At 50.5% G+C, this 12,811-nt stretch overlaps 1 protein-coding gene across 1 annotated transcript; it reads left to right on the top strand.

Moving 5' to 3' along the window:
- Positions 1 to 972: 972 nt before the first annotated feature.
- On the top strand, positions 973 to 12,298 carry LOC108296438 (EF-hand calcium-binding domain-containing protein 6-like). Its single transcript, XM_017518896.2, has 5 exons — positions 973 to 1,201; positions 3,609 to 3,777; positions 6,251 to 6,435; positions 10,130 to 10,279; positions 12,097 to 12,298. Exons 1-5 carry the CDS (start codon positions 992 to 994, stop codon positions 12,217 to 12,219), a joined length of 837 nt encoding a protein of 278 aa, XP_017374385.1. The 5' UTR covers positions 973 to 991; the 3' UTR covers positions 12,220 to 12,298.
- Positions 12,299 to 12,811: the final 513 nt, after the last annotated feature.

Genomic DNA, 12,811 nt, shown 5'->3' with positions numbered 1-12,811 from the left:
CCCCACTCCTGCACCCCTGCTTCTTCCCGGAGAATTCAAATCACGCCCAAGATGGTCACTTCTAATTTGCTTTTGAAAACCCCAGTGGAGACCCAGAAGCAACTCGGTTTCTGGCAGAGCCCAGGCTTCCAGGGGAAAGCACAGGACAGGAAGGAAGGGGCTGGGGCTGCCTTTCTGGAGGTTTCTCTCCATCAGCTGTGCTGGAGGCTGGGGCTCCCTCGGGCTTTTGGGGCTGTACAAAAATCAAATTGGAAGGAGTTACCCTTCTTCTCGGCTCCATAAAAGTCCTCCAGTCACCAGCAGTGGCTTGTTTAGGATGCATTGAGTCATTTTGTTCTATCTGCATGGTGTGTGGTTTTGATATAGTCTGTGGCATCAGACAGCAAAACTACAAAGCCATCAACCGCTCCCTGGTTTTCCAAGGGCCTCCCTTTTCATCTTGTGAGAAGACATTTTTTGCCCTTGGGGTGAAATAAATCGTGGATGCAAATGCAGAGGCTGAGGGCGGCATCACCTGGTGAGCTGTTTGCAGAACTCAGGTGTGCCTGGAAGGGTGAGAAACGAGTCTGACTGGGCTTTCCTGGGACGAAGGTGGGTGGGGGCTCTGATCTGCGTTTTCTCCCAAATGTTCAAATACATTGCAGCGCAGGCACTGTGACTAATCACAAGATTTAATGGCCTTAAAGTGCTCACTGAGGGCCCAATTCAATTAAAAAATGTCCTGCCGAAGCCATGAATAACCCTCTTGTCTTTGCTTTTCCAGTCTTCTGGAGGCCTCCACCGAGCGAAGCCAAATGGCCGTTTTACTTTTTTTAATTTTCTTCTTGACGTGAGCCCTGGACCCCCACCAGTCACGTGAGCGCTCACCTCCCTCGAGACCGCCCCCCCACCCCCAATTCTCGCTGGCACAGGTGCCACGCTGCCTGTGTTTGCACTGGCACCTGGGAAATGACTTCTGCTCCTTCTCCAGTTTGACAGACTCTGGAACGAGATGCCAGTCAATGCCAAGGGGAGGCTGAAATGCCCGGACTTCCTGAGCAGGTTCAGTTCTGAGACACCAGCCACACCGATGGCCTCGGGCGACTCGGCTGCAGCCCAGAGAGGGAGCAGTGTCCCTGACATCTCGGAAAGCACCAGATCTGCCCTCTCATCGCCCACTCGGGAGTTAAGACCAGGGTCAAAGTCTCGGAGTCACCCCTGTGTGAGTTCTCCATTCTTCCAAGTGTCCCAGGCCACCTCATGCCACATCCACAAATACCGCTGGGATGGGGACTGGTGTGGCCCAGGGGTTGGTGGCTGAGAAGCCGGGTGAGCCTAGGGTGGCCACAGGCAAGGAGCCCACTGGGGCGGGCCCTTAGCACCCATTCCCGGGGAGGGGAAGATGTGGGGATGGGAACGGCGGAGGAGTGGGATGGAAAGGAGGCATGAGCAGGTGCAAGGTGGGAAAGGAAGCAGGGGGCACCTGGCGCGGTGTGATGGTGCTGCCGGCAGTTCTGTGCGGAAGGCAAGGCCCTGTGGTCAACTGCAGGCTGCAGTCCCTTGAGGCTAGTTATACCCATTTTCCAGTTGAAGACAGTGAGGCTCTAAGAGGCTTTCTCATGTGATCTTAGTTCCTCAGATGTGGAGCGACCTGATTTTGAGCCCAGGCCTGTCAAGCTGCACAGCCTGGAACCCTGGCTGAGCCACCCCAGGTTTGGGAGCGAGGAAGGTGCCCAGGCTCACCAAGGCTCTTTTCTTGTCTTCAGAAAGGGATGGCAACGTCACCAGGACAGGGTGGTTGAGAGAATGCCACGCCATGCACATAAAGCCACCATCACTGTGCATGACCTTGGCTATTCCATTTTCATTAACTCCGTACAAGTTTATTGCATACCTACTGTGTGCTGGGTATTTTCTACAGCTGAGAATGAACTAAGGTTCCTGCTCTTACAGAGTTTATGTTCTTTCAGGGGATGACAGGCAAGAAAGCAGTAAGCATAAGTATTTCTTATGTTAAAAGGCAGTAAGTAGAGCAGAAAGAAGAGGGGTTAGCAGCACCCCAAAGATACCTGTGTCCTAATCCTCGGAAGCTGTGACTATGTTGTTTCACATGGTAGGGGAAAATAAGGTTGCAAACAGAACTGAGGTTGCTAATCAGCTGGTCTTGGGGAGATTATCCTGGAATACACAGGTGGGCTTAGAGTAATCACGTGGGTCTTTAACTGGGAATCCCGAGGCAGAAGGCTCAGGGCTGGAGAGGTGCCATCTGACGCTAACGCTGATCGCTAATGCGTTCCACCTGATGCTGCTGGCTTTGGCGAGAGAGGAAGGGGCCACAAGCCAAGGATTGTGGGAAGCCTCTGGAAACTGAAAAGGCAAGAAAATGGATTCTCCCCTTGAGCCTCTGGATACCTTGATTTTAGTTCAGTGAGCCCCAGTTCAGACTTCTGACCTCTAGAACTGTAACATAATAAACTGGTGTTGTTTTAAACCACTAAATTCATGGAAATCTGTTATAGGAGCAGTAGGAGACCAGAGGGCTGGAGGCCATGATGAGGACTTTGGCATTCATTCGAGGGGCATGGAGACTTTGTGTTTTAAGCAGCAAAGCGACGTAGTCTGAGGGACTCTTTAAAGACCATTCTGGTGCTGAGGCTGGGGGTCGGTGAGGAGGTCTAGCAAAGGCGATGGTGGCTTGGGATGGGTGAGACTCTGGATGTATTTTCAAGGTAGAGTCAACAGGATTTCCTGAGGGATCAGATGTGGAATGGGGAGGGAGCAGGAGAGTCAAGGAAGACTTCTAAGGGTTCCACCTGAGCAACTGGAAGAAGGAGAAACACCTGGGCTAAATTAAATCCACTCCCTTTTTTTTTTTGAGACAGAGTCTTGCTGTATCACCTAGGCTGGGGTGCAATGGCACGATCTTGACTCACTGCAACCTCCACCTCCTGGGTTCAAGCAAGTCTCCTGCCTCAGCCTCCCGAGTAGCTGGCATTACAGGCATGTACCACCATGCCTGGTTAATTTTTGTATTTTTAGTAGAGCTGGGATTTCACCATGTTGGCCAGGCTGGTCTCGAACTCCTGACCTCAAATGACTCACCCATTTTGTGTTGGGATTACAGGCATGAGCCACCGCGCCCAGCCCACTCTCTTGTTTTTAAATGGAAAATACAATAAAGCAAAGAACAGCCCTATACTTGGTCCACATAATGTCAAAATAACAGATATTCTGTGAATGTTTATGGATTGGATGTCTCGTGCCCATGACAAGTAAATCCCTTTCTTGGATAAGAGTCTTCTGCTAGTGAAATATATGCCATTATCACTTTTCTCACACACACACACACCAGAAGTATGTTTTAACATCGCATCTGTATAGATTTGAACCTTGGCTTACATATTTATTTCCAAAATTATTTTGGTTATTATGGCTTGGCACAAGTACATATAGCCCAGCAATGGAAATAAAAGCTACCTAGTAAAATTACCACCTATGTTTTATTCTTCATTTTATTTCTGGGCTAATTGTGATCCTCAAAACCGGAGGTATTGACGTACAGAGGTATTTTTGATGGCTTCCATTTTACATCTTAAGTGAAAAGAGCCTTTTCTTTTCTTCCCTGCTAGACTCCAGCGAACACCGCCACGATCCTGGGCACTCCACCCTTGCAGAACTGTGATCCCATAGAGAGCAGGCTCCGGAAGAGAATCCAGGGCTGCTGGCGAGAGCTCCTGAAAGAATGCAAGGAGAAGGATGTGGGCAGACAGGGGAACATCAATGCCTCCGAGTTCCTGGGTTCGTTTTGAGTCTATCCCCTTGGCAATCCGTCGTCAGCCCCTGTGGCAAGGGGCTGTTCCCACTGGGCACAAAGCCACACCCCACCCTGGGTGGAGGCCAGGGAGCAGTAGAACGGGAAACGGGGGAAATTCAGGGTGGGCTGCACAGCTCACTAATCAAAGGTCCCCAGGGAGGAGGATTCCGACCAACTGCCCCTCCCAGCAGGGGTTCCATCTGCATGGTAAAGTCAGCACTGCACTAACTCTGAGCTTTGGAAATCACAGGCGTGGTTGCCACCCTGGGCAGAGCTTGAATGTTCTCAGGCTCTGCCCGCTGAAGGAGATGGAGGGCAGGTTGAAGCAGGGATGCCCCTGGGGCTCCATTCCCATCAACATCCACTCTTTGATGCTGTTTTGTTTTTCAGCATGAGTCACTTTGATAAACTTTTTAAATTAAACCAGCGGGATTTATACTTCCAGTAAATGTTGCATATTGGTTTTTAGGTTTTTGTGGTTTTGTTGTTTGGGGGTTTTTTGTTTTTGAAACAGGGTCTCACTGTCATGCAGGCTGGAGTAGAGTAGTATGATCTCAGCTCCCTGCAACCTCTGTCTCCAGGAATCAAGCGATTCTCCCACTTCAGCCTCCCAAGTAGCTGGGATTTACAGCTGTGCATCACCATGCCTGCCTGTTTTTGTATTTTTTGGTAGAGACAGGATTTCACCATGTTGGCCAGGCTGGTCTCAAACTCCTAATCTCAAGTGATCTGCCCACCTCAGCCTCCCAAAGTGTTGGTATTATAGGTGTGAGTCAACACACCCAGCCCAGTTACACCTTTTTTATGCAACATTTTACGTTACTGGAAAATCCATCTGACCATGTCACTCCTTGACTTTTTAGTTCCACCTATATATGACTAATAGACCCCTTTTAAAGGAAAATGTTTTCTTTGAGATCCTCCAATATTAATATAAATTACTTTTATCATAATTATGGCTTTAAAATGCACAAATTAAACCAGGTGTAAGCTCTTTAAGTTAGAGCTTATTTTTCAAAAACACTTGTAAATTAAGTATAAAAAATCTGAAGTCAGTAATATTCAAATGTTGTTAACACCGATTGAATGTAACGTTTTGCTGAAGCCAAAACATGCGTGTTGATTGTCATACGCATTGGAGTTCCGCTTTTCTTTTAGTTAATTCTTTGATATTTTGAGAGTGATACACCTTCACTGTGTTACTGTCCTTATTGCTATTGCTGGCTTTTTCTGTTTAAGCAGGAACTCATTTAAGCCCCCACGCAGTTATTATCATAGGCGTGTCAGACGTTAGTCACTCATCCAAAATTCAATACTATAAAAAAAGCCGGTTACTTTCCAAAAGTCATTCTGTATTTTCTTCTCAGTGCTGATGGCCTTCTGCAAGTCAGAGCATCAGAAGCACGTGTGGCCAGTTCCTTGGGGTTCCGTGGGCCCCTGCTGTGTCCTGGCAGGCACCATGCCTGCTGCTGCTTCCCTCTTTGCAAGGGCAAAGAAATCTCTGTTTGTAGAACGTGCAGCAGACTCTCTTGGCCTGGCTTGTCATGCAGGTGTCGTTGACATGGAGTCTGCTTCCGCTGGCTTTCCTCATTTGCCTCAACAACTCACATGGCATTCCGCTCCCTGACACTCTGTTCTTTCAGGATGTCGAAGCAAAGTCTAGCCTATGAAACTTAAATCTGATCCTACATAAGCCTCCTTCAATTATGAGGTGTCACTTACAGAGAAGTGTTGTCTTTACAACTGGCAGGAGAATGCGGCATGAGGACAAGTGCCTTGCTGTTTGGAGGTTGTGGCAGGCCAGCCTCTTGGCCACCAGCAACACTCCCCATGGGGCATCCACATGAGCCTGATCAGAAGGCTGGACTCAGCCCCTGAGGCTGCACAGCTGTTGTCTCCTGAGGGTGGTGGTTCCTGTAGGCAGAATAAGTTTTCTATGTTTTAGACCATCATTGGGATGGAAACTTAAAGCATGAATTTGCATGGCGTAACAGATGCTAGAGAGCCTGTCTCCGGTGCCCAGTTAGGAAATACTTGGTCATAGGGCCGAGTCTGAACTCCCTCTCCACAGCCCAGCCTCTGCCAGGGTCACGTGAGCTCAGGGAGACTTCCCCTGCTCTGGCTCTGCCCCGACTTGGTGGGGAACGTCCCCTCACGTCCCTCTCTGCACTTTGGTCATAGCTTCCATAGTCTCTGTTCATAAGTTGTGACCATGCAGACCAAGGACAGTGTGGGCCAGTGGGACTCGGGGTCCTCCTCCCTGTGGCACTTAGTTTGTCGCATGTCTGTCTCCGTGTATGACCAGCCATCAACCGTGAGTTCTTTGATGTGAGGACCAAGCGGGGCCTAAAGCAGAGAAGGTGGCTCAGCAAGTGTTGAATGAATGAGTGAAGAATGAATGAATGAATGAACGAATAAATGAATCGCCACCAATTGAACTGCCATTCTTGTCTGTAGCTCTTGTGGAGAAATTCAACCTGGACATAAGCAAAGAGGAGTGTCAGCAGCTCATTATAAAATACGACTTAAAGAACAATGGGAAATTTGCATACTGCGACTTCATTCAGAGCTGTGTCCTCCTGCTAAAAGCAAAGGAAACCTCACTGATGCAGAGAATGAAGATCCAGAACGCACACAAAATGGTACGTTGCCCACCTGCAGAAAACGTGGAGCCAGGTGGAAAGTGGTACTTGCATTTTTTTTATTTTGATATTTTTCAAGATAGGGTCTCACTCTGTTGCCCAGGCTGGAGTACAGTGGTTCATGGCTCACTGCAGCCTCGAACTCCCAGGCTTAGGGGATCCTGCTTCAGCATCCCAAGTAGCTAGGACTACAGGCACAAGCTACCACATCCAGCTAATTTTTATATTTTTGTGGAGATGAATCCATTTTCACACTGCTACAAAGATACTGCCTGAGACTGGGTAATTTATAAAAGAAAGAGGTTTAATTGACTCACAGTTCCATGAGGTTGTGGAGGCCTCAGGAAATTTACAATCATGGCAGAAGGTGAAAGAGAGACAAGTACTTCTTACATGGCAGCAGGAGAGAGAGAGAGAGTGAAGTGGGAACTGCCAAACACTTTTAAAACGATCAGCTGTCTTGAGAACTCACTCACTCTCACAAGAACGGCATGGGGAACCTCCCCGATGGTCCACTCACCTCCCACCAGGTCCCTCCCATGACAACTGGGGATTCCAATTTGAGATAAGATTTGGGTGGGGACGCAGAGGCAAACCATATCACAGGGTTTTGCCATGTTGCTCAGGCTGGTCTCCAACTCCTGGGCTCCAGCAGTCCACCCACCTCAGCTTCCCAAAGTGCTGAGGTTACAGGCGTGAGCCACCACACCCGGCCTCGTTTTTCTTAATTCATTGCATTTGTGCATCACCAAGCTTCACAGAAAAGGTGGACTCAGAGACTGTATGAGGCCAGAGGCCAGTCCAGCCCTGCTGCCAGCCAGGCCTCTTCTGTGAAATGTCCCCGGCCTTGCTGTCACCTCTCCATAGACCCTCCTCCGATGCTCTCTGCATGCATGTGATACATGAGCAATACTTAGGCACCCCATTTCCTCCGTTACTTAAAGAGGGCCAGGCAGTGGTCAGATCAGCATGAGACAGCCAGAGTCTGTGGAAGGGGGCCCAAAGCCCATGGCCTGTGTGCTGGAGGCTCGTACCTGGGAGCAAGGGCTGTGGTAAAGACAAGGCCTCTACCAGGCTGTGCAGATATTGAAAACAGCTCAGAAATTTACTTTCTTGGAAGTGATTTAAGATTTTCTTCCTCTCCTTTTGGAATCCTACAAGGTTCTGGAGACCCCAGCATGGGAACCAGTAGCCTGTATCCCAGGTTTTCCACCTGTTTGGGTGGCAGACACCTGGTTATGGTGGCTCTTCCCAGGCATCTATGTGACCAAGGCTTCATACAGCACTCTGGGGGCTGTGCCTGGTCAGTTAACCCGAAAGGCAAAGTGAGGGGTGGATGCATCACAGCACTGGTCAACACTGGAGCTGAAAGGGTCTTCACCCACCAGCTGTTTTAGACGGGGCCAGAGTGTGTGTGGCGGCTGGAGTCCCTTGTCATCTTTCTTGGCATAAACTATACCCACTATGCATTGTCTACAATTTTCTCTTTCTGTTCCTTTGAAGAGGAATGAAAACCTAAAGCCACTTCAAGAGAAGCTGGAGGGTACAGTTCTTCTGAATTTTTTACCTTTTATTCTCAACTACTTACAATTTCTTAACTGAAACCCACACCCAGTGCGATCACAGCAATTGCTCCAGCCCTTCCAAAACACAAAGCCAAAAAAAATGTTTTTAGTACTGAATTAATGTTGAATTGAGTTACGTTGAATTAAATAACAAGTACCAGTACATCTGGTGCTGTCGATGTGGGGAACAAACACAGCCGATTCCGACCACCTTATGACTCAGCTGGAGGGACCAGGAGTGTGGGGCTGACAGCCCTGGCCCCGCCCCCACTCACCCCACCCAAGGGCTACACCTGCCTGGGCCACAGCTGTGGGACTCTAGGGAATGGGGAGTGTGTTAATCCAGCCACAGTTAAGCAGAGGCCGTGCAGAAAGTTTTTTCACAGCTAGATTTGCAATTTTGTGCAAAATCATTTTCCGTCTTAGTCTAGCTTCTAGTTTAGACAAACAGGAGCTGGTACTAAAAGCTTAGATCAAGTTTACAAAAAAAAAAAAGAAAAAGATTTAAGACAGTTCTGCCAGCTCAGTTCTTCTGTGCACAGAGAAGACTGTCCTCATTCCATCTTCACGGGAGCCAAGAACGTGAGAACCTGGAGATGCATGGCCTGCAGGGCTTCTGTCAACTCCAGCCTTCCTCCACCTCTCTCGGCCTCCGTTTCTCCTTCTGGAGATCTGCAGGGCTCTAAGGTGTGGTAGGAGGCACATGGGCTCCTGCTCAAGAGCACACCAGTGCCCCCTTCTGAGCCCTCGCCAGTGAAGAGGCCACCACAGCCGCCATCTTCCAGCTGCACTGTCCAGCCTCAGCGACCCTGCAAGGCTGGGGTTAGAGTGGGATCATACCAAGTGCTGCAGGTCAGGCCACAGAGACTGTGGCACCCTCCCCCCACCCCTCCCAAGTCACCACTGTGTGGTTCAGAAGAGTTCCCCCACTCCACCTCCTCAAATCCCGGCACCAGACTGGCATGGATTGAGAAGCTGCCACACACTTTCCAGGAGAGAGTGGGCCCCTGACATGGTCCTGGTCACAACCCTCGTCCCCTCTGGCAGCTGCCAAGGCCACCACCGCATAAGTGTGGCGGTCAGGTCAAATGTCTCCCTGCAGAGAAGCTAAAAGGGTGACTTCCCGTTCTAGTGATTTGGGAGCTTTCTCCACCACAGCAGGCAGCAGCAGAAAGACATCCCTGGGGGAAGGCAGCGTGGTGCTGCTGCTCCCTGCAAGGCAGGTCAGAGGTGGGGCTCTGGCTGTGCTGGTTCTCCTTCCCTGTGATAAAAACTAGGTGTGGGAGGGCAGGCGGGCCTCACCCTCTCTTCCCTACCTGTAGATCAGCTGATTGGCAAATTGGCAGCTCATGAAGCCATGGGTACCTGGGGAACTCACGTCATAGGTGCTAAATGATGTAAAAAAATGAAAGCAGCTTAACCCTGAGCTCCTCTGTCTCATGTAGTGTTGTGTTAAAATTCAACTTTCCCAAAACGTGTTACCCATTGTTGCCTACCATTCACCTCTGTGATATTCAAACACGCCGGGACTGAACCATGCTCAAATACCTTGCTTTCAATCTAACGGCACCTAAATGAAGTAATCACGGTGTAGTTAGTGTACTGTCTAATTACTTGATAGAATTACAACCTTGTGAACTTTTTGTAACACTGCTCGTTATAATAACCTGCTAGAAGACCCAGCCTGAAATCTCTTTTTTTCCTCAAACTATTTTGAAATGGGCCCATATCTGCCTGGCCGTCTCCTTGCATTCCCTTGCATTCCCTGCAGCCTGAAGTGTGTTGGGGTCGAAGCCCACGTCACTTTACCTCCCTGAACCTCCGTCTCCCAGTCTGTGACATGGGGATAGAGACCTGCCTTCTTTCCAGTTGCCAGTGGGGGAGGTATAGATGAGATGGCTGATTAGTAAATGTTTTTAAACAGCCCACACATGGACTGGTCATGGTCAGAGGGCTGGCGCGCATCTTTGTCATGAGTTCTGCTGGCGGGCCCCATCCCAGATTGGGAGCCAGTGGCGCAGGTGGGGAGGTGAAGCCGGAGCAGGGCTGGGCGTGACAGAGCAAGGAGGAGCCCCCGCCACCCTCCCATTCAGAAGCTCCCTCCTCACCCCTTCTTGTCTTGTGTTTAGAAAGAAGCCGGCGCCGAGACCTCTTCTTTTTACTCTGCTCTGCTGCGTATCCAGCCCAAAATTGTGCACTGCTGGAGGCCGATGCGGCGCACGTTCAAAAGCTATGACGAGGCTGGCACGGGGCTGCTCAGCGTGGCCGATTTCAGGATGGTGAGCCCGGCTCTGCGCCCAATGCCTATGCAGCGAGCAGCTGCCAAATGCCAGTCGCCAGAAACTTCCAATGGGGTTGTGGGGGGCCTCCACCCCCTGCTGAAGGCCTAGTGTGACCTGGCTGTCTCAGATCTCACTTCCTTGGGACCCCCAAGTGATCAAGGCCTGAGTCCACTCGCCTCTCACCTGCAGACCCCAAGTTCTCCTTCCCAAAAGTTTCTGGAGCCCTGCATGGATGCTCTGTGCCTCCATGGCCTGAGCCCAGGTCCCTTAAGGCACCACCACCACTGCTCCTGCTGCTGCTGCTCCAAGCCTTCGCCCCACATCTGGGCTCTCCTGCAGGCTCTGAAGAGCATCTCTGACCTATGTTGGGCCTGCAAAGTGAGCCCTGCCCCTGCAGTGCATAGTGGGGCCCCACCATTGGGCATCTGTCCCAACGTCCCTCGGTGCCCCACCCCTACCGTGTCCCACGCCCATCACCTCACGAACACCCTGCAGTGGTTTTCCATCCACATGCACGTTCCTCTTTCCTTCGGGGTCAAGTATGAATCACAGTCAGAGATTCTCCCTTATCCTCCAAGCAAAGTCAGGCAGGAAATAGGGCAGGTTCTGTCATTCCCTTCCAGCAACTTTCCAGGAATTCAGCCATGGTTGCAGGTCGGATGGTATAACTGCGGGGCCGTCTTGGACACCAGGCTCAGCTTCCTTTTCTACCTTCATCCCATTGGACCTGACAGCCAGCCCACTGACCTCCACCCTGTGGGACCTCTGGGCCGTCTAGCCCGGCTTTACAGTCTCCTCCTACAAACAAATTATAACACAAGTGTGGATAGGAAATGGATGACCTTATTTATTTATTACAAGGGTCTGTCAGGATTTGTTTCGGCATCATATAACAGGAGAAAAAAATAACAGCCGCTTAAAAAAAGTGAAAGTTTATTTCGCTCCCACAGAAAGGAAGTCCAGGGGTAGGGAGTGCAGAGCTGGTGTGGTGGCTGGACAATCATCAGGGACCACATTTTTGCTCTACTATCCCCAGCTGCTGGCTTTCTTCCTCAAGCCAACCTCATGGTCCAAGGTGGCTGCTGGAGCTCCTGCATTACAGCCATATTCCAGGCAGCAGGTGGAAAAAGAGGAGAGAAAAAGGGCATGCCCCTCTCCTTTAAAGGAGGCTTCCCAGATGTTCCGCATAACATTCGTACTTAGCTTCCCTGGCTAGAACTTACCTAGCTGCAGGAGACACTGAGACATATTCCTGGTTAGCTGGACACTCAGGAGCCCAGGAGAAAGGCTCTGTAACTGAAGAGGAAGGGGCAGTCAGTATTTGCTTTACCACCAGCAGGCTGTGCTCCAGGCTGTGTTACTGTCTCATCACAGCAATTCTCTGTACTCTGCACCCACTGGCCCTGCCCTCCTCTGCCTGGGTGTACCCTGGGGTCCCGCCCCAAGTTATGGCCACATGGCCAGGTCTCCCCGAGAGTCCCCACCTCTCTGACCATCAACCTTGTCTAATCATGCTGACCAGCCTTCAGCCCCTCAGGCATACTGAGGCTTGTCTTGGCCCTAGGTTATGGAGGCAGGCTGCCAGGAAGGGGGCTGGGGGACACGTCCACCTGGTCCCCAACCCTACTTTTGAAGTCACCCTCCCACCTGTGCATGCTCTTTCTGTGCCCTCTCAGCCTCTGCCCAAACAGGAAGCAGCCCCCAACGGCAGCCCCATGTCTCCTCCCATTTCACACCCAGATGCACATGGAGGATCTGCCTCCATAACCTAGGACCAAGACAAGCCTCAGAGGCCCCTTTTCTCTGCCTTCCAGGTCCTGAGACAGTACGGCATCAACCTCTCGGAAGAGGAGTTCTTCCATATTCTGGAGTATTACGACAAGACGCTGTCTTCAAAAATCTCCTACAATGACTTCCTCCGGGCTTTCCTGCAGTAGACACAGCTGCCGTGCGTCCAGCGGGCCCACAGCCACGGGGCCTGTTTCAAGACTAATAAAATCCTATAATTTGGGGGTTTCACGAATTTTCAAAAATACAAAACCCAAGCCCAGCCCGCCTGTCTCTGGATCGGGGGAGGTGCGGCTGCCCCAGGCTCAAGTGTGGAATGCTTGGTTTCCAGGCGCCAGGTGCCACCACTGTGTCTTGGGCACCCTCACTCATTAGTCTAAACAAATAAAATAGTCTGCAAGAATGATCCTTGAGACTTCAAAAGAATTACTAATGCTAACATTTTTTTTTTTTAGATGGAGTTTTGCTCTTTTGCCCAGGCTAAAGTGAAGTGGCACGATCTTGGCTCACTACAACCTCCACCCCTTGGGTTCTAGCAATTCTCCTGCCTTGGCCTCCTGAGTAGCTGGGATTACAGGCACCCGCCACCACACCTGACTAATTTTTGTATTTTTAGTAGAGATAGGGTTTCCCCATGTTGGCTGGGCTGGTCTCAAACTCCTGACCTCAGATGATCCGCCCGTCTCAGCCTTTCAAAATGCTGAGATTACAGGCATGAGCCACTGTGCCTGGCCAATGCTA

Source organism: Cebus imitator, unplaced genomic scaffold, assembly GCF_001604975.1.
Source record: "Cebus imitator isolate Cc_AM_T3 unplaced genomic scaffold, Cebus_imitator-1.0 Scaffold711, whole genome shotgun sequence".
Taxonomy (NCBI): domain Eukaryota; kingdom Metazoa; phylum Chordata; class Mammalia; order Primates; family Cebidae; genus Cebus; species Cebus imitator.
The sequence above is the reverse complement of the archived record's forward strand: the minus strand, read 5'-3'. Positions and strand labels throughout refer to the sequence as shown.